Source organism: Puntigrus tetrazona, chromosome 7 (genome assembly GCF_018831695.1).
Source record: "Puntigrus tetrazona isolate hp1 chromosome 7, ASM1883169v1, whole genome shotgun sequence".
NCBI lineage: Eukaryota > Metazoa > Chordata > Actinopteri > Cypriniformes > Cyprinidae > Puntigrus > Puntigrus tetrazona.
Window position 1 is genome coordinate 30,158,741 of NC_056705.1, and position 19,084 is coordinate 30,177,824.

At 39.4% G+C, this 19,084-nt stretch overlaps 1 protein-coding gene across 2 annotated transcripts in view; it reads left to right on the top strand.

Annotated features, from left to right (window-relative positions):
- lrch4 (leucine-rich repeats and calponin homology (CH) domain containing 4) overlaps positions 1 to 18,151 on the top strand; it is a 31,900-nt gene extending 13,749 nt beyond the window's left edge. Inside the window, exons 2-18 of one of the 2 annotated variants that reach the window (XM_043243097.1) lie at positions 777 to 921; positions 1,412 to 1,541; positions 2,202 to 2,307; positions 2,639 to 2,885; positions 2,993 to 3,086; positions 3,184 to 3,292; positions 3,747 to 3,826; positions 4,705 to 4,763; positions 6,763 to 6,897; positions 7,251 to 7,331; positions 7,587 to 7,638; positions 7,760 to 7,823; positions 8,850 to 8,945; positions 9,059 to 9,156; positions 9,422 to 9,559; positions 9,765 to 9,842; positions 11,158 to 13,112. In XM_043243097.1, coding sequence (XP_043099032.1) covers positions 777 to 921; positions 1,412 to 1,541; positions 2,202 to 2,307; positions 2,639 to 2,885; positions 2,993 to 3,086; positions 3,184 to 3,292; positions 3,747 to 3,826; positions 4,705 to 4,763; positions 6,763 to 6,897; positions 7,251 to 7,331; positions 7,587 to 7,638; positions 7,760 to 7,823; positions 8,850 to 8,945; positions 9,059 to 9,156; positions 9,422 to 9,559; positions 9,765 to 9,842; positions 11,158 to 11,388 — 1,943 coding nt within the window. In that variant the 3' untranslated portion in view covers positions 11,389 to 13,112. Of the gene's footprint in view, positions 1 to 776; positions 922 to 1,411; positions 1,542 to 2,201; positions 2,308 to 2,638; positions 2,886 to 2,992; positions 3,087 to 3,183; positions 3,293 to 3,746; positions 3,827 to 4,704; positions 4,764 to 6,762; positions 6,898 to 7,250; positions 7,332 to 7,586; positions 7,639 to 7,759; positions 7,824 to 8,849; positions 8,946 to 9,058; positions 9,157 to 9,421; positions 9,560 to 9,764; positions 9,843 to 11,157; positions 13,113 to 17,789 lie in introns of those variants that run through there. The other variant, XM_043243098.1, reaches the window with a different exon arrangement.
- The last annotated feature ends 933 nt before the right edge of the window (positions 18,152 to 19,084 follow it).

Below are 19,084 nucleotides of genomic sequence, written 5' to 3' on the forward strand. Positions count from 1 at the left end.
GATTGTGATTCTAACAATGTAAACACAAAGGAAGTGTCGTAATCGGCAAGATCATCTCCACTCTAGGTTTGTCCATTTTGGTTTTGGTCTCACGAAACCTGTCATGTACATGCCTGTGTTGTATTGCACAAATTTAGGTAATGCTTTACCTGAAGCCTTTATATACTATCCGTTATAAAAGTAGTTCTAATACATCAATTGTGGCTTGGAATGCACCTTGCGATGCATTGTACAATTTAATATATAGTTAATATAACAACTTATAATTATTTACAAGATATAATTAGAATGCATTGTTTTTATGGCCCATTATATTGCATTATACATTAATTACCAAAATGTATATGTTTGCTGTATTGTTACGACCATCATTTTTATAAATTTCCTGACTATAAATGTAATACTCATTTCTTTACTGTAACTAAACTATTATCTAAAAAAATTAATAAATATATTTATATTTATTTATTTATTTATTTTTTTAATTCATTTAAGCCTAGTCCTGAACTAAATTAAAATTTTAGAAGCCGTTTCAATTTCTCAAAACTTTCACTAACTGATCTTAAAATATGTTGATTCCCTTGTTTTTTCTTAGGATGCACAATGCATCCATGCTGTGAGCATGTAAGAAATGCTGCTGCTGCACATATAACTTAAACTGGACTGCTCCATCTAGATATTAACGCCAGAACTCTGCACATATATATGTGTGTGTGCGTCTGTGCATGGTCGTTATTTATTGTGTGCTAACTGTGACTGGTGGTTCTCTCTTGCAGACCTGTCAAAGAACCGGCTCTGTGAGGTGCCAGAGGAGGTGTGTCAGTTTGTCTCCTTAGAGACGCTCAGCCTGTACCACAACTGTGTGCGATCCCTCACGCCCAGCCTGTGCCAGCTGCAAGCCCTCACCTACCTCAACCTCAGGTAAAACACACACATTCACATCAGATTACCTGAACCAGAGCAAGACACGTCAGGCACTCATCTGAGTACCTTAGATAAAAGAAATCTGGGGGTCAGTAAGTTTTTAATAAAAGATATTAATATTTCATTCAGCCACTGTGCATTAAAGAGACATTAATAATGTAACAAAAAAACATCTAAATGAAAAAAAATTAATTATGTTTGTATTTATCAAAGCTGAAAAACCATAAAAATGCTTAAAAATGTAGCTTTACCATCACAAGAATGAGTAATACTTTAAACTATATTCAAATAGAAAATTGTATTTTACTGTATTTTGACCTGGATGAGTGAAAAACCACCCTTTTTGAATGGTAATGTACACAAAATACTCACTCCCCGAGTGAAATTTCAGCATGTTTGTATTTACAGTAAATCTGCCATTCAGTCTCTTGTTCTGGTGTTAGAATGCACCAATTGAATTCTGTCTCTTTCTGTTCGTGCGGTGCAGTCGTAACCAGCTGTCCAGTCTACCGCCGTCAGTATGTCAGCTCCCTCTCCTACGGGTGCTCATTGTCAGCAACAACAAGTTATCAGTCATACCGGCCTCCATACTCACACTCCTACACCTGAGACAACTGGTACGTAGAGCTGAACTCATCTTCATTTTAAAGTAGTGCCGAACAATTAACCGTATTTCTAATCGCAATTACAATTATGGTTGAACGCAATCGTTCAAAAAGGCAGTAATCGCCCAAAGTCCACTTACGTAATTGTAGGTCCTTAAGATGTGTTTTTGGAGGTGATGATATCACCTGATCTGCTAAATCCTAATCCTCCCTCGACACAAAGAAGAACTATGGGTTTTTTTCTAATGGGTTTTTTCAGTTCATGATTTCATCAAAATTCTGTATGAGTGACTGTAATGGAACCTTGTTAAAAGAAAAAGCTCTTAAAAACCCACAGGAAATTTTAGGGGACCCACAGTGAATTACTCTTCCAGGTTTTCATATAAGCTTTTGCAATTTATATGAACATATCAAATGTTCTCACAAGTTTCATGATATGTTAGAGGTGTGTTTTGTTGTATGTTAGTATGGTTTTAGATGTTAGATGTTATTTTTTTATTTGTAGTTTAGTTCACGTAGTTAAACCACAATCAGTCACACAAACAGTTATTAATGTCTGTACATTTCTGACAGCTGTCTGCGATGTGAAATCTCTTACGTTCATCGAGGCTACATTTATTTGATTAAAATGCAGTGAAAGCAGTAATGTTCTAAAACATGTTTCTCCATCAGGATGTGAGCTGTAATGAGCTGCAGTCACTTCCTGTTGAGCTCGGCCAATTAGAATGTTTAAGGGACTTAAATCTGAGAAGAAATCAGCTTGCAACTTTACCAGAAGGTCAGTGTCTTAATCATATTTTCTGATACTGTGTTACCGTGCAATACTACAGCGATCAAGATGTTATTTCAACAGTAGTCTTTTTCATTTACTTTATTGTATTTGCACGCTTCCTGTCACGATGATGGTTAAGGTCGTGAACTACACTCGTGGTTAATCAGATCAGCACACATTTATGACCATGAAAACACTTTACTGGTTAAAAGTCATTGCAAATATAATTCTGGGGAGTAATGTTTAGAGTTGCGGCATACATTTGTTGGCAGATGTCACTTTCTTTATCATGTATATCGTAGATTATCTCATCTATTTGACCCTCCTCTCATCTCAGAGCTGTCAGAGTTGCCGCTTGTCCGTCTGGATGTGTCTTGTAACCGCATATCGCACGTGCCTGTGTGCTACCGTCATCTCCGGCACCTCCAAAGCATCATTCTTGACAACAACCCCCTCCAAATGCCCCCCGCCCAGATCTGCTCCAAAGGAAAGTTCCACATCTTTAAATATCTGAACATGGAGGCCTGCAAAAGGACTCAGGACCAGTTTGAGAAAGCTCTGCGGCCCACCGCCTTCAACAGCTGGTGAGGGATCGTCAAGGACGAGAGGCCTTACGGTGTTGAAAGGTTTTAATGGCCTCTGTCAGTGAAACGTATGCTCATGCTTCTCTTCATGTGTGTGGTCTCTTCAGTCTGGATCAGGACCTGTTTCCCGGGCAGTATGGTGGCCTGGATTCTGGCTTTAACAGCGTGGACAGCGGCAGCAAGAGATGGTCAGGAAATGAGGTATAAAGAGCTGGGGATTCGAGCATTAGTTCACTGGCGGCTAATTGTCATTTTATTAGATGATGTAAAAAGCTGCGTCTGTTTTGATTTGTTTTAGTCTGCCGATGATTTTTCGGAACGCTCGCTGCGATTGACCGACATTTCCCGCGAACACACAAACTTTCAGGAGGAAGAGGAGAGAAATATATTGTTAGATACACCCAAAGGTAATGTTAATGGGCTCTCTTGATCAGTGGTTCTGAACCAGGAAGCTAAAGACCCGAAAGGATGACATACTGAATTTTACTAAACAGGATATAAAACGGCTAAAAATGTTTCTTATTTGAATTCACCCACTTAACAATGCTTACGAATCAGGACGCTTACAGTTATGGAAAACCTGGATATATGAAGAATTGTTGTGGTAAAGAAAGGACACTTTAAAAAGAATTCAAATAACAGAAACTAAATAAAATGGGATTTTTTCGACCTTTTCTGAAGTAAAATTGTGGAAATAAAACAACAGGTTTTTCTCTTTCCTGTAAACATAGCTGTATATCATGTAGAAATCACTGGGCCTTCAAATGCTGTTGTGGATAGTAAGGGTCTGCTCTAAATCTACATGGCTAAACTTGGTCGTCTGTGATAAAACGCTTCTCAAACTCTTGGTCTTTTGTGTAGTGAATGGAGACCTGGAGCATGTGGATTTTATAGACAACAGTGTAACAGAGGAAGAAGAGGAGAGGTGTCACCCTCCACAGGTGAGGAGGACTCACTGCGGTATGCTGGACATTACACATCTGCTCAGGGCCTTTTCCAAATAGTACCCTGTATCGTGCTGGCAGATGCTCCAGTGGTCTTGAAAGTTGAAGATCTATACTGACAGCTACATGCAGCGCTTACTAATCTGACCCCCCGAGCAGGTTAATATAGATAAGACTGCTTGACTTTTTAATGGATCAAATGATTACTGAGAGAATGAAAAGTAAGCAATGAGTTAAAGTCAGTTTTTGAGGAAATGAAAAGTCTCTGAGACAGGTTCCTGGTAGCTATTTGCATACACGGCGCTAAAGAGAGATTTTTATCTTTTTTATTTTTAGATATTTTTACATTTTAGTTCAGGGTATGTATTGAGTACATCAGGGTACCAACCGCAGTCAGGTTGTATTTAAACTGATAAAAACCTGCATTGTTTGTAGAAATACCACATTTTTGTGACGGCATGTTTGTCATCTGTGATTAACTGCACAACTGAAAGAGTGTGATTTCAGGGCCGTCGCTATGCTAAATAGCACTTTAGCGATTCCTTTAGGGTCAAAACGTGGAAGTAGGGGGGTTAATGTGCACCTTTAAGTTAACTAACCCTCCACTTGTACATTTGAAATACATTGTCAGGCACATGCACTTTTTACTCCAGCCTTCAGTATCACACGGTCCTTCAGAAATCCTTCCCATTTGCTCATTTGCAGCTCAAGAAGAAAGTTCAAAAGAACAGCATTCATTTCATTTAGCATTTGTCATTACTAAAAAAATAAACCGCTTACTCACCCCAAACTTAAATGTTAGCGTAGAAGTCGAAATATAAAAATGATAGTGATGTAATGTCAAATCTAAATGATCTCCTCTCTCTTCATGACAGGAAAAGAGTGAAAGTACCAGCAGCACAGCATCCCAGAGCCCTGAATCTACAGGCAGCAGGTGAGGAGGGCTTATGAGCATTTGTACATCTGCTTACAAAACCCGCCATTATTATTAAAATGGAAAATGTCTCTGAAGGGTCCTCACATACAAAAGAGCCCCATTCTAGCTTATCCGACCAGCCTATTAGGTGACTGATAGCGGTATCAGGTTAGCTTACACCGTACCTTGTGTTAGACACTCTTAGTTTCTGCTTGATGTGGATCAGATATTTCAGACAGCTTTCTTTTACAGACGTTGCCAATAGTTTGGGCTTGATCTGGAATTCTGGATCAGATATTTTAACAATCTGTCAGGCAGATGGCATTTTTCTGAAGTGAAAGTGCGGAATGAATATATTTCATCATAGATTTGTTCTCACTGTTGGCCACGGAGAAACATCAGTCATGTAGACATGCTCGTATTCAAATTTGACAATGCAGGATAAACTCGGAGTACGAGGACATAACAAAGAGCGTCCGAATTTGAATGCATTTGAATACAGCTGGTAAGGATCAGTTCTCGAGCTACAGTACGCAATGTGTGGATGAGCTTGATGAACGGAGGAGGGGAAAACATTGTACCGTCTCACGGCAGCGGGCCGGAAAAGTCAACGAACCGAAGGTGCTCCAAGTTGGAGAAGATGTGCAGAGTTGTTCATTTATAGAGAAAAACAGAGGTAAAAGAAAGCAGCAGACAGTAAGAAATACAATTACCCGTTTCTCCTCTTCCTGTGTGATTTGAAGGCCACGGTGACATCCTTCCGTTGATTTTAATGCATGCTCAAACAGTTGCTGTGAAAAACAGTCTCTTAATTAGAGTGTACTGGATCCCTCCTCCACTTTGATTGCCCAAGGTCAGTCTGTGAGGCAGTGCTGGGAAAAGTCAACAGCAAGTTTCCTCCCACAGTTTTAGTGTAACTGAGTATATTACTGTCAGTTACTCAGTAAACTCATCTGCGTTGTTCTGTGGTATATCAGCAGCCAAATGAAGGATGTCAAAATCATGATTTTTTACATTGCAAAAGCTGCACCTTAGTTAAATGTATGAACTGCATGTTACAGAGCAAAGAACGCATCTCATGATTCAGTGTTTTCAGAGTCTTGGAGTGACTTGGTTCATAGTAAATGCTTCACACAGAAACTCCATCTGTGCTGTGAGCTAAGTTTGAGTGACCTGTAAAATGGGAACATTCCAGCAGCATCACTATTCTAATTTATGTGTGTGTGTGTGTGTGTGTGTGTGTGTGTGTGTGTGTATATATATATATATATATATATATATATATATATATATATATATATATATATATATATGTATGTATATGTGTGTGTGTGTGTGTAAGGTTTTTCTATATCCATTAACAAAGTCATCAAGTGTATGGTGCCTTGTGTGTGTGTTGTGGGGACTCTCCATAGGCGTAATAGTTTTTATACTGTACTGTATATTCCACAGCCCTAAACCTGCCCCTTACAGCAAACTTACAGCATTTTTAGCCTTTCAAAAAACTTAATTCTGTGTAATTCATTAGCTTCTTTGCCTCTGAGTCTGTCTGTATTCAGGTGCAAGTCCCCACCACAATAGACAAAAGGCACGTGTGTGTGTGTGTGTGTGTATGTGTGTATTTTGAACTCCTAACTGTAAGCGATACCTCAAATCATATGGCTTGTTGTGTTTAGGTGTATTATTACGTATTTAAGCAATCAGACATAAGGTGGGTGATTTAAAAAGAACCAAAAATCCCTCAGACATCAGTTGACTTGTATTTAGGGAGCAGAAAATGAGACACCTTTGGCTTGAGTCAGTAAGTAATCACCCAGAACACCCTAGAAACTGCACAGCTTTGACTACAACCACACAAAACCCTTCAGTATCCACCCACAACACCCTTGCGTAGTGGTGGTGACTTAATAAAGCGCCACAATTAAGTTCAGTTGTAACATTTTTAGTGAAGCTTCTTGAGAAAAACCATTCGAGACCGAAATAAATAAAGACATAAATCCCTCTCACTGTCTTTCAGGATATTTGTGATCGGAGACGGTTCTGATTCCGGCTCACCATCCAGTCCCACTTTAGAGGAGAGAAGGAGACCTGGAAACCTTCTCATCTGGCAGGAGAGAGAGAGAGCCCAGCAGCAGAGAGACCGAGCCAGCACGTGAGTGGCTGACGGGATTGAACGAATCTCAGAAAACACTGTCAGGCCTCAAAAGCAACAGAACTAACTAACTTAAATAATGAAGAATCTGGCCTCTTTTATTTCCTTTCTGATACTTGGTCATCAAAGGCATCGTGCTTGTAAAGGAAACCACTGTTACCTGCTGCCACGTGCCTTTTCTTCGTTACTGTCTTAAAGTGCATTTAGAGTCTTGAAACACTGAAAGCATAGCCAGAAGGAAAACATCACAGGGCCTCTCCCAGAATGCCTGCGTGTGTGAGAGAACAAAGTCTTACGTGCTTTTCTTCTGTATTTGGAGGCTACTGACTAATAAGTGTTTGATGTCTTTAAAGTTTGCAGAAGATCACTGTAAAAACAGGAAGTAACTTGGCGACGACGACGACGAAGCACGGAGGAACAGGAAGTGTTTCGGGGTAAGAGTGGCCTGCGTATGCGTTCGTATGCGTGCTTGTTAACGTTCTGTTGTGGCAATCCGACTCTCTTTAACAAAGAAAAGACAAAAACCTGAACTTGAGATGCTCGGGGGAACCAGATTATAAGATGCGGTGGAAGATCTAACAGATACTCTGTACCTTATTTAAAATGAACTAACCTAGTGTTACTAGCACTACTAACAGGCTTTTGTAGTATTTTTTTACAGCTCATTGTTGATCTCTGTGTCCCTCTAGTGGTGATTCTGACAGCAACTCTCCACCCAACGGACTGAAGCAGAGATGTGCAGTGAGCGCTTCACATTTACTCTCTACCTCCTCCTCATTCTTTTAGAAATACTAAAGTGTTTAATTATACATGAGAGTTTAGTACTTCTTCCTTTTAACTCATCCCTCTCTCTTCCTGTTAGAGTGTAGATCAGGTCTCTCCATCCTCACATTCGGGGTCTTTACAACGCTCCATCAGTCGCACAGGTACCGTAAATATATATAAGATCTTTCAGTTGTTTTTAGCTTACATCAATTTATTAATAGACAGTACAAATAAAAAATTGCATTTAAGATACATTTTTTTTTTGTAGATCCGACTTGGATGCAAAATTAATGCAAAAAATGTAGTTCAATTTATTGGCAGTCCAATAAATATTATATAATAATAATAATAAAAAGTAAAATAATTTATTATTAATTTAAATATTAATTAATTATTAAATAAAATTATATATTTAAAATAAGTCATTCAGGGATCTCACTTGTAGATGTAGACAAAATTCATTTATGTAATACTTTTCAGTGATTCATTTAGCTTAAAAGTATGAGTTGTGATTTTAGTGCCCCTTTAGTGGGAGCCGGCCCCTGTTTGAGAACCGCTGGTCTTGAAGAGACTGTGCCAAAAACATGATCCCCAGGAGTCCTTAATGACATTTTCAGAGCCTTTCAAAAGCACAGTGACCACCAGATGGCAGTGCTGTACCAGAAGTGATTAACACTTTTTGACAGGGGTTTTATTGCTGTTGTTTGTTGTTGTGAGTAATCTAATGTAGTTTTATAAAAGTATACAATGTTTTTTAATACAGCTTTACGGTAATAAACAGGAAAATAACAGAATCTGTGATGCTAACTTTATTTACGAATGCAAATTCTGCTTTAAAGTAGCTCTAACAATACAATAATGGAATTATTCTGCTCAAGTCAGTTCAGTGTTGGTTCACGTCGGTGACTCTGTAAAGCTGATCAATTATGAAACAAGCTACATTCAGCTAAAAGCATCTCTGCTGAAGACAATGATAATATAATGAAATATTAAGGGTGTTAACTAAATAAGAGCAAATGAACCCAAACTCAGGAAACGGAAAACATCCTACTGAGAAACCAAGCTCCGCTGAGGGACCAATGTAGACACAATATATTGATTAAATTGTTGTTTTATTGACATCATCGTATGTACCTTAATGAATGTAACTTGAGTATTTAATAAATCATGTTTGTGTCATGTTTCAGATGCGTCCTCTGTGAAGCCCTGTTCTCCTACAGGATCTGCTCCCAAACCCAACAGCTTCTTATTCCGCACTTCTTCACGCTGCAACGTCAAGACGGGTACACACACACACACACACACACACACACACACACACACACACACACACACACACATAGATGAATGTAAGACTCTATTTTCTTGGTTCGGTCAATAATATATTTTGTCTCAGGATCAGGAAACAGTTTGGCGGAGTCTGGCCGCAGCGAATCCCGCTCCACGCTCAGATCTCCTCGAGAGGAGAGAACGGACATCCTGCAGCTGCGCAAAGTAAAGAAATACATTTTACCAATAGCTGCATTTTCAGGTCACTATGAGCGTCCCATAATACTTTAAATAGTTTACTTTTTTGGCAAAAAAAGTTTTCTGCAACAACATTCAGCTGTTCCATAAGTGAAGCGTTCTGATTTGATCTCCGGCGTTTTGAAAAAGTGATATGCATCTTCCAAGAAAATTCCCTCTGGAGATTTTATTTTGAAAAGCTTTTTCTTTGATTCATCTCAGTAGTCTCACTTTTACCTTGTCTGTCTGCTAGACTCTGGAGTCGCGTCTGAAGATCTCTCTGGCTGAGGATCTGGGAGAGGCGCTGTCCAATGGCACAGTTCTCTGCCAGCTGGCCAATCACGTGCGACCTCGTTCTGTGTCAATCATCCACATCCCCTCTCCGGCGGTGGTGAGCTAACGCTTAGATCTTGTTTTCATTATTGGCCAAAACGTAATCTACTGTCTCATAAAACAAGCACTATGCCTGGATCTTTATGTGTAATCCTTATTTATCCATATTTGAAGAAAGCTGATCCCGGATCAGCTGGATTACTAGCAGGCTGTTCTTGAATTGCTTTCTAATGAATGTACGTGCAATATTTCTATCTGTTCAGCCAAAGCTGAGTGCTGCCAAGTGCCGCCTCAATGTAGAAAACTTCATTGCTGCGTGTCGTAGACTGGGAGTCCCCGAGGTAAACATAAATTTCATCTTTTATTGTTTGCTTCTTTTATTATCCTCTGTATTTCGGTCTTCCTGAGATGGGGTGTCTGAGCTGTGTGTAAATGAGAAAAACCTACTTCGCCCACTGACATGCGACTGCAACGGTGTTAAAGCTCTTTTATGTTGTCTTTCATTTGCTTCAAGCTCAATTTGCTCCTTTTTGTTTGCTCTCTTGTTTTATTTTTATCTTAAAGGGATAGTCATCTCAAGTAGTTATTGTTGCTCCAAAATAATTTCCCTTTTTTTTGGAACCTCAAAAGTTTATCAGAATTTTTGAACTGCTCTTTTCCATATAGTGAAAGCAGATGGTGACTGGATCCATCCAAAGCACCGTAAGACATAAAATGATAGTCCATAGGATTTATTTCAAGTCACCTGGAATAGATTCATTATGCGATAATCAGCTGTACGGCCGTAATCACCTGTCAGCTTGTTAGGAGCGCGGGATAGATTTCGACACAAAATTGATATTGTGTGATTTAATAAAATAAACAAACGCGGATTTCAGAGTGAAGTGTGTGCGTGAAGCTCGTGACGTGATTGTTCCGCATATTGCTTCACAAAAGGTTAATGAAGCCACTTTTCATTATATTGTATCATCTTCGGTTTGAAACCCGCAGGGCATATATTTTCTGCCATTTAAACATCAAAACAATTTTTTTCCCTGTTTAAAGATGAATAAATGAAGTATAGTATAGTAATTTTATATTGTATTTGCACTTTAAAATTATTAAAAGCTTTTTAATTATCGATTTGTTCCTTATTTTGTTTAATATGGGTAATTAATAATAATCACAGTTAAATATTCTCATTTTATTTTCATATAGAAATGGGCAAAACGTTGATAAAGTGGCATTCAAAACTGAAGTCAAATATTATATACTAATATAGAAATACATATAGTAAATATTTGTTCGCTTTTCTGTTACTAAAATGGGCTTAAAGTTATGCAGAATTGTGAATTTCAAAACTTTTAGCAACAAAAGGATGCTTTGTCCGGAAAAGTATTATTATAAAAAGTTTCAAATTTTGCTATTTGAGTAAACAAGTGATCATTTTCTTTCATATTTTAACACTAAATGTATATAAATATTTGTATTTTTAAAACGTTACACGTTTCAAAAAGCGGTTGATGAATAGTAATAGGATTTTATTATTTTGGGTGAACTGTCCCTTTAAATGATCCGGCTTTAATTTTGTCTTTGTTCAACAGTGTGTCCAAACATCTCTGTTTGTCTCCTCTGCATTGTTCTTCCTGTCCTTTTGTCTGTCTCTCTCTTTCTCAGATGGAGCTGTGTTTAGCGTCTGATATCCTGTGCAGTAAGCTATCTGCAGTGCACCGCTGTGTGACGGCACTCCTGGCAAAAGGAGGAGGAGAGGAGGAGGAGGTGAACGAGGACAACAGCGGCACCTCTCCCTCCGTCTCTCCTTCCTCCCATTTCTCCACCGGCTTCCTGCTCTTCTACTCTCTCCTCATGGCTTTGCTCTATCTGTTCTACTGCCACCTTGTAGCATAGAGCGAGCGAGTATCGACGTGTAAATGTAATGGGTTTTAAAGTCATCATCTCTGTACTGTGTACACTGTCACAAACACCACCGACGCCATCTGAAATATATATCGGAGCAAATTCCTTCCCCTACAGATATCTTAAAAGGTTAGTTGTAGGACTTCAGAGCTAGCGAAATATACCACAAATCATCGTACATCCACATTTTCCCTGCACAAGAATGCTCATTAATGATGCTTTTTCCATACATTTATCTGTACATAGACATGGTTTCCACTAATAAAGGGCTCTTCCACCCGATTGCCTTAGCATCGCTGTCGATCCCAGGATAGTTTATACACCTTCTAGCGGGATATCGTTATCCTAAGAGCTTTAAAGCACCGGCACAAATTCCCCATGCCTTCTATTATCTCTCGAAGGGCTTTAAAATGGCTTGTATCTGGTCCTCATCGAAGTGCCTCAGAAGTTCCTCCTGCTCTCGCAGCAGCGCACATTAGTTGGTAGCGTCTGGTAAACGGTCTGTTTAACAGTGATGGTACTTCTCGGCTGAATTTGGTGTGTTTCACACGTTGTGGAAAGCTGTTAGGGTCAGCGCTGAGGGGACCTCTTCGCTTTCCCTTCTCGTTTTTGTTGACTGTGACCTTCAGAGGGCAGCGCTTTTACTAAACTGCTCCTTCTACACTTTTCGACGGTACTAATGACTCAAAGCTTTTCGTTTCGAATGTTCGTTTGGGTTTCCTTGAGAGCATCTTTAATATAATTCTCACACTCAAGCGGTCGGAGATTAAGTTATTGTTTCAGTTTATTTATGTTCTGCCGAAGCTGCGTTAGCTGAGGACCCGGTGTCAGCGAGCACGTTACGGAAAATTGATTAAATTAAACAAATTAACTGAGTAATATAATGCTGATTACGATGTGAAAAGTTACGCTTTTTTGTATTTGCGTGTGCGGGTGCACAATATGGCTTCGCAGACAACGCCAAATTAGCCGTGCTTCTTCGTCTGCCGTTTCCTGATTCTAAACGCGGCCGTATTGGTTTTGTAGTCCTGTAATGTGCCATGAGCACCCATCTTCCCCCGTGCTGTATGCTGACGTTGCTTTTGTATTCCGTGCCTACTTAATGTGATTTAGTAGCTTTGCCGACAGTTTACTAACGAGCAGACTCTCGTCTGGAGAGAACGATAAGAGAGAGAGAGAGAGAGAGAGACTCGGAAATGAGGCTAGGTGAAGGGATATGCTATAACTAGCTATAACTATAACGCATCTTCCCTCACCCTGCGATGTCTTAAACGTATTTTAAGAGGGTTTTGTTAAGGAGTATGTAAGTTATAATATTGTACGTTGCCGTCTATGCTAAAGCTAATCATAATAGTCATGTAAAACGTCCACTGACAACGAACTGGGACTTAGCATAGACTTCCTCGCAGTTGTTTGAGAGGCTTCAGCCGTATGAAATGAGGATCGTGATGTGCTTTTTCTCTCTCACACACACACACACACACACACACACACACACAGAGAGAGAGAGAGAGAGAGTTTAGAAGGCACTAGATGAATTCTACATGAATGTTTCCGTCCAGATGTTATCTAGTGGAGACCGTAACTAGACGCAACACATGAAATGTATTTTGTAATATTTATAAAATACTGTGTATTTAAGAAGTTAATAAGTTTATATTGATATAAAGATTTGTTTTGTCTGTAAAGAAATTATTAAAAAACTGAAACACTGATTTTTATGTTTTGTCCGCTGCTTTGTGCGCGCTTTTGTTAAATGTTCATGACTGATTGTTGCTCTCGCTTATGATTAATTGTGCTTTAGTTCTTTGTCTCTCTGCTGAGGGTGAAATCCTCACGTCTGCTGCTCTCTAATGAGTCCAGATATTCTGTGCCCTTTGTCGTAAGGTAAGTGTTGATCCAACAAAGAAAAAGAGAAGTATATGTATGTATGTGCTGCACGGCGGGGTCCGAAGTCTAAGACCACACTGGAAAGGATATCAGTGCTGCTGCCATTAAAGCAAAACATTGTCAAATTAAAAAAATAAATAAAAATTTATGGTTGCTATAAAAACATATTTTGCTTGATAACAGAATTTAAAAACCTTTAAAGGAAAAAAATGCTTTTTGAGACTTGTGGCCCCTGGTGTGTGTTTGTTTTACTGTAAGCGAAGTTTTATACACTACCTTTCAAAAGTTTGGCGTCTTTTGTGTTTGCCAAGGTTGCATTTATTTGATCAAAAATACAGTAAAAACGGACATTTTGAAATATTACAACTGTTTTCAATTTAAGTGTCTTCAGCGTCGCACGATCCTTCAGAAATCATTCATTGTTTTTCAAATAACATTTGTTATGTGTTGAAAGCAGTGATACGTTTTTTATTCCAAAGAGCAAATTGAACTGATTTAAATCCTAATTTGCCATTAATGATGTTACCGTCACTTTTGATCAACTGAATGCGTCCGCTAAATAAAAGCATTAATTTCTTTTAAAATGCCAGTGCATGCAAACAGTACACGTTCACGTAAAGTGCAAAGTGCTGCAAGCGCTTTTTAGATATATAAAGTCATGATATAACTGTTCTTTACAAGAAATTGCCACCCGTCAGCACGAACAACTTTCCAAACCCCAGAACAAATAACAGAAAATAACTGAGCTTTCAAGTGTTCATCTACTTTACCGACTTCTACTGGTCACGTAGAGGGAATGTGTCTCATTTCATACACGGTGCTTATTATTCAAACGCAGCAGTTCAGATACAGTCTGTAGACATCAGCTCTGCAGGAAGTGTTAGAAAGAACTGTAAAGCCGCTTCAAGCGTTTGTACAATTAATCTAAACTTAAAATAGACAAATGTCACTCTCTGAGAAACCATCAGAGCCTCTCTCCCAGCCGTACCTGGCAGTGTTACGCTGTGAATGCACTGATTGGGACGCGATCAGACGCATGCGCAGTTGCACCGAGATCACGTGACGCGCCTTATCCGCGTACAGGTGTGCTTTTATCAAGCAATTATTTCGGTTACTTCTAAACTCATTAAAGTACGTCAAAGCAGGCGAGCGAACACTTATGTGCTCATTTGTTTTCTGTTTATTATTTTTAATTATCTGTTAATTAACTGGCCAGCTCATTTTTCACTTTGACACCGTGAAGTGCTTCGTGCTCACGGGGACAGCGCCTGCTGTATGTAGTTAACCCTCTGCGGCGTCGCACTTTCTTCTAATTACGGAACGTTTTTTTAAAAAAATGTCTTTTCCATTTGATTTCATAATTCCCATTTTCTCTTTTAATTAAGCGTGTGTTTTCTTTTGTGAATTGATTAATTTGTGCACGTGGAACAAACTCTTCGCTAATAATACTATTCTGAAGTGGAATCATGTATACCTCTTCTTAAGGGTATTTAGTATGTAACTTTTTAAGCACATGAAACATAACTCATAATAGAGCTCTGCATAATAAACACGTCCAAATAAATACCCACTAATAATTGATGCCCCTAACAATAAAGCAATTCATCGCTGCCAGTTGCCATACGGCTGCTTCATATTCTCTCAGTAAAGGTGTATGTAAACACCTAATTTAACAGAGAGCTCTGCTCCCAAAATTGCATCGTCAAAGTTCTTCTAGACCTCAGCTTTCTTTTAAGAGAAACCGCTTTTGCATCCAAGTTACATAAAGTAGCCTAATAAGGACGGAATTTGATCAAGCGTCTGCGGTTCATTTCGGCTTAAATACGTTTTCGTCGCTTACGATTACGTCATCACGTAATGTGTCACGTGTCTGAAAAGCCGGGCGTTTTTACACCCCGTTACCTGACTGACTGACGTCGTTGTCCGGCTAGGTTTAGGCCATTTTCGATTGCATGATTGAGAAACTCTCAGAAATTGAGAAACGCACACTTTTGCTCTCGCTGAGACCTCAATCTCAGGTGAGCCCAAAATTACACATTTTACATCTCTGTTATAATTCGTCGTTATTTTAAATCAGAGGGTTTTAAAAAGTGTTTAACCAATGGCAATCATTAAAAACAGCTCGTCAGTAAAACTTTCAGCGAAAGCTCGTAACTTTAAAGGCGCAGTACGTAAGCTTTCGCCGCTAGAGGTCGCATGTTCAAAACAATAACAGAGGCGGAGCTTGATGACGCTGCGAGGATGAGTGGGACGATGGGAGATGTCGTTTTCACTATTAATATGATAACGCGTGTAATTGGCGATTCATGGCTACGGTTGAGTTGAAACAGCGAATAAATTATACAGAAAGAGCGAGAACAGAACTTTTACGTTGTTGAAGAACATTATGGCCGATTTGTCCGCGCTTTTCAGTGGTGACTCATCTGAACGCCTGATTATTCCGTTCATAAACTCAACAGGATCGTGTGTGAAATTGCGTCGTCGATAGGCGAAAATGACCAGCGGCGGTTCATTATTGAATTATTATTCATTATTTAAAATATTTGAATTTACAAATTCTAGAGAACTTTTAATGTAAATACCCAACTGCATGGAGCATATAACACTGCAAGTCGGCTTTGGATATTTTATTACAAAAATCTTACATACTGTGCCTTTAAGAGCGGAAAATAGCATACCATCGCTGACGACGCAGTGTTGTTTTATTACTGTTTTCCCCCCTTACTACTTTTCCCCTTCCTCGTATTTCAGCGTATTGTTTTATTTATCAGTATGCCACTAACCCCAGCCCTATCCGTTATAGACTGCCTCTCCAAACACGAGGGCGCACTGAGCACGAAATGAACAAGTACAATAATAATTATGAATAACTCCACCCATGTGTTAGAATCGAAGGTCTTCTGTGTAAAATGAGACCATTTATATCCGTTTAGCCCAGTGTTTCTCAACCCCGGTCCTAGTTGGCCCCAACACTGGCCGTTTCGTGCGTCTCTCTTACCCGACACACACATTTCAGGCCCTTCTTCTAATGAGCTCACAGGTAGAATCAGGTGTGTTTGATTAGGGAGACGTACAGACTGTGCGGTGTTGGAGAGGGTTGAGAAACACTGATTTAACCCAAACCATGCAGAAATGGGAAGGTTTTGAGTTTCTGTATGCCTGATCTCTCAAAAATAGCAAAATAGAGACCCCTAGAGGAAACTTTGCCTCCCTGCAATTAAATATTAATATTTCTTTTAATAAATGATATAAAGAATATTTTTTTTTTCCTGTTTACTGCCTTTTAGTGGAATAAAATGAAACGTCGTGACGGATATGGACCAAATAGATCTCAAATAACAAACTTTTTAATAATAGAACATTTGATGTAAAAATCTATTTATCTATCATATATATATATATATATATATATATATATATATATATATATATATATATATATATATATATATATATATATATATATATATTATTACACCTATTTGTTGGAATTTGGTCTATTCTCTGTAAAATTAGACAATTTCAATAAATTTTCTACAAAATATGTGATTATGGCACTGTTTTAAATTCAGTGAAAAATCCCAAAACTGCAGCAGTGCTCAAGGGGTTAATAGAGCAGTGAGAAAAGCTCCTGAGCATGTCTTGACCCACAGGAAGAACTAATTAACTGGCCTCAAAACGGCTCCTTTAAAGACTTTTAATTCAACGATGCCGCATTTTGATTTGTAAATCAAGACTGTGAATTGTTTCCACACGGTCACACGACACAACAGAGGGTTAAAAACATAACCCATTCACACTGCTGCGCTTTTATTAATCTGATACACACCGCATGCCACATACATCTCGAATACGGCAATAAGAGCGCTTTATCATACATAATCTATACTTAATGTACACGGTTATGGTTGACTGCACTTAATAATTGGAATGCATGATGGATTTTCAGGATGGTGAAGCGCTGGCTTGTTATGCTCCGCTCACTGTACTTCACCCCGGGATGAAATGGCATCCTCTCTGTGAAGTGCTATAACTGCACGGCTGCGTCTCTGAGAGGCACGGTGTCTTAAACGCCACTGCTGTGTGATAGCATCGGCAATTCAGAGAAATGATTCTGCCATCAAGAGCCGCGCTGCATGCATTGCCTGCCCTTACCATGTCACGTGTTTCAGACCGTCACGAGTGCCTCTTGTCGCCACTTTGCTTACGTGATCCTGTCTGCATCCGAGGAGCATCTTGCACGCCGTGGGCCCTCGAGATGGCGCTTCTCAACTATCCTTATAGGTGCATGGAAAGCTTCTCATACAGAGGTCTAGCATCTTGCCGGTCTGACCAGAGTGCACTTCACCCTTCAGCGTTTCCTCTTAGGAGCATATATTTCAGGGCCTGTGATACAGAAAGCAGTGAGGCGTCTGATCATGCTAAGATCTTGTGAGCTTTTTCGAGTATAACAAACTTATACTGGTGTACTTCTCTCTTTTTTTATCATTGAATCCCACCAGGACACGCTGTGTCCGCCGCAGCTGATCCTGGAGGAAGAGGGGATCACCCGCATCGCTCAGACTGTTCAGACGCTCCTGGAGCTGCCCGCGTCAGGCGCCCGTCGCTCGTCCCGCCAGGACCCCTCAGGACTTCCTGTTCAATCCAATCAGAACCAAGATGCTGCCTCCTAGTGATCAAGTGATTATTTCCAGTACATTTCAGTTGCACAATTTATTTTTTAATTGACCAGGAGCCATCATGTAATAATGCCATCTTGTTACAATGTTTTTACATGTACAGAGGAGTTTATGTAAATTCCAGATTCTTTCTGACTATGGAAACAGACGAAATAAAGGATAATAAAGGCAAACGTGACTTAAAACCGCTGGTCTGTCGCATATTCACGCAGAATATATGATACATGATGCAAGACGTTACCTAAACGAGCCTCGTTACTGAGGTAGTTGGCCGTTCTCGTGTAATCATTTTGTTGGCGCTTCCTCATAATTGAAAATTAATTACGTTTGTAATCTTAGCTTTATTACAATGCAAATTTAATTGCTTTTTCACAGGTAATTACTCTTGCGGAGCGGCAAAGGTGGCGGTAATCCCGTGATAAGCTAACAACAGCTCTCGGGCTCCGATTGTGACATTTTGTGCAGATTTGGAGTGTCGGACAAACAATGTGTCTCCCTGCAGCTCTGCCACGGAGCGCTTATTTAGCAAGAGCCGTATGTCAAATGATCTATTTAATTTGTTGTGAATTAAAAAGTAGTTTATTAAGAGAGTAGCTAAAAAAAAAAAGCTGAAAGGACCTTTTAACCTCTTTGTTTTATTTCAAACCGGCGGTTGGAATAAAAATGAGAGAAAATGAGTCTTCGCCTTACGCAGTCGGGAATAAAGCGAGTTGATTATCTGGCTTATTATATTAAACAAAGCCTAAAAACCTAAATTGCTTAAATGGCGTGATTCAGAAGCGCAGTCCGCGGGACTTCGGAGGAAAGCGCTCTGGATTCTGACGTGACTCCCAAGCACTGAATTTCTTCTGTTTGAGTCGTAGTGTTTCGTGTAACTACAATGTTTCGTGACTCATTGGGTGTCTCTTATGTTGCCGGATCACAGTCAGATGTTCTGATGTTGAATTTCTTGGTTTGGTTTGTATTCAAATGGTCTCTCAGTTTCTGCACACCGTTATTCCGACCCTTCTCAGTTGCTGAATATGATTGGTTGTATATTATTTGCATACAGCCTGCTTTCCTGGACCCTCTCAGATCTGCACCGATTAACTATCTATAACTAGGCTTATTAACTATCT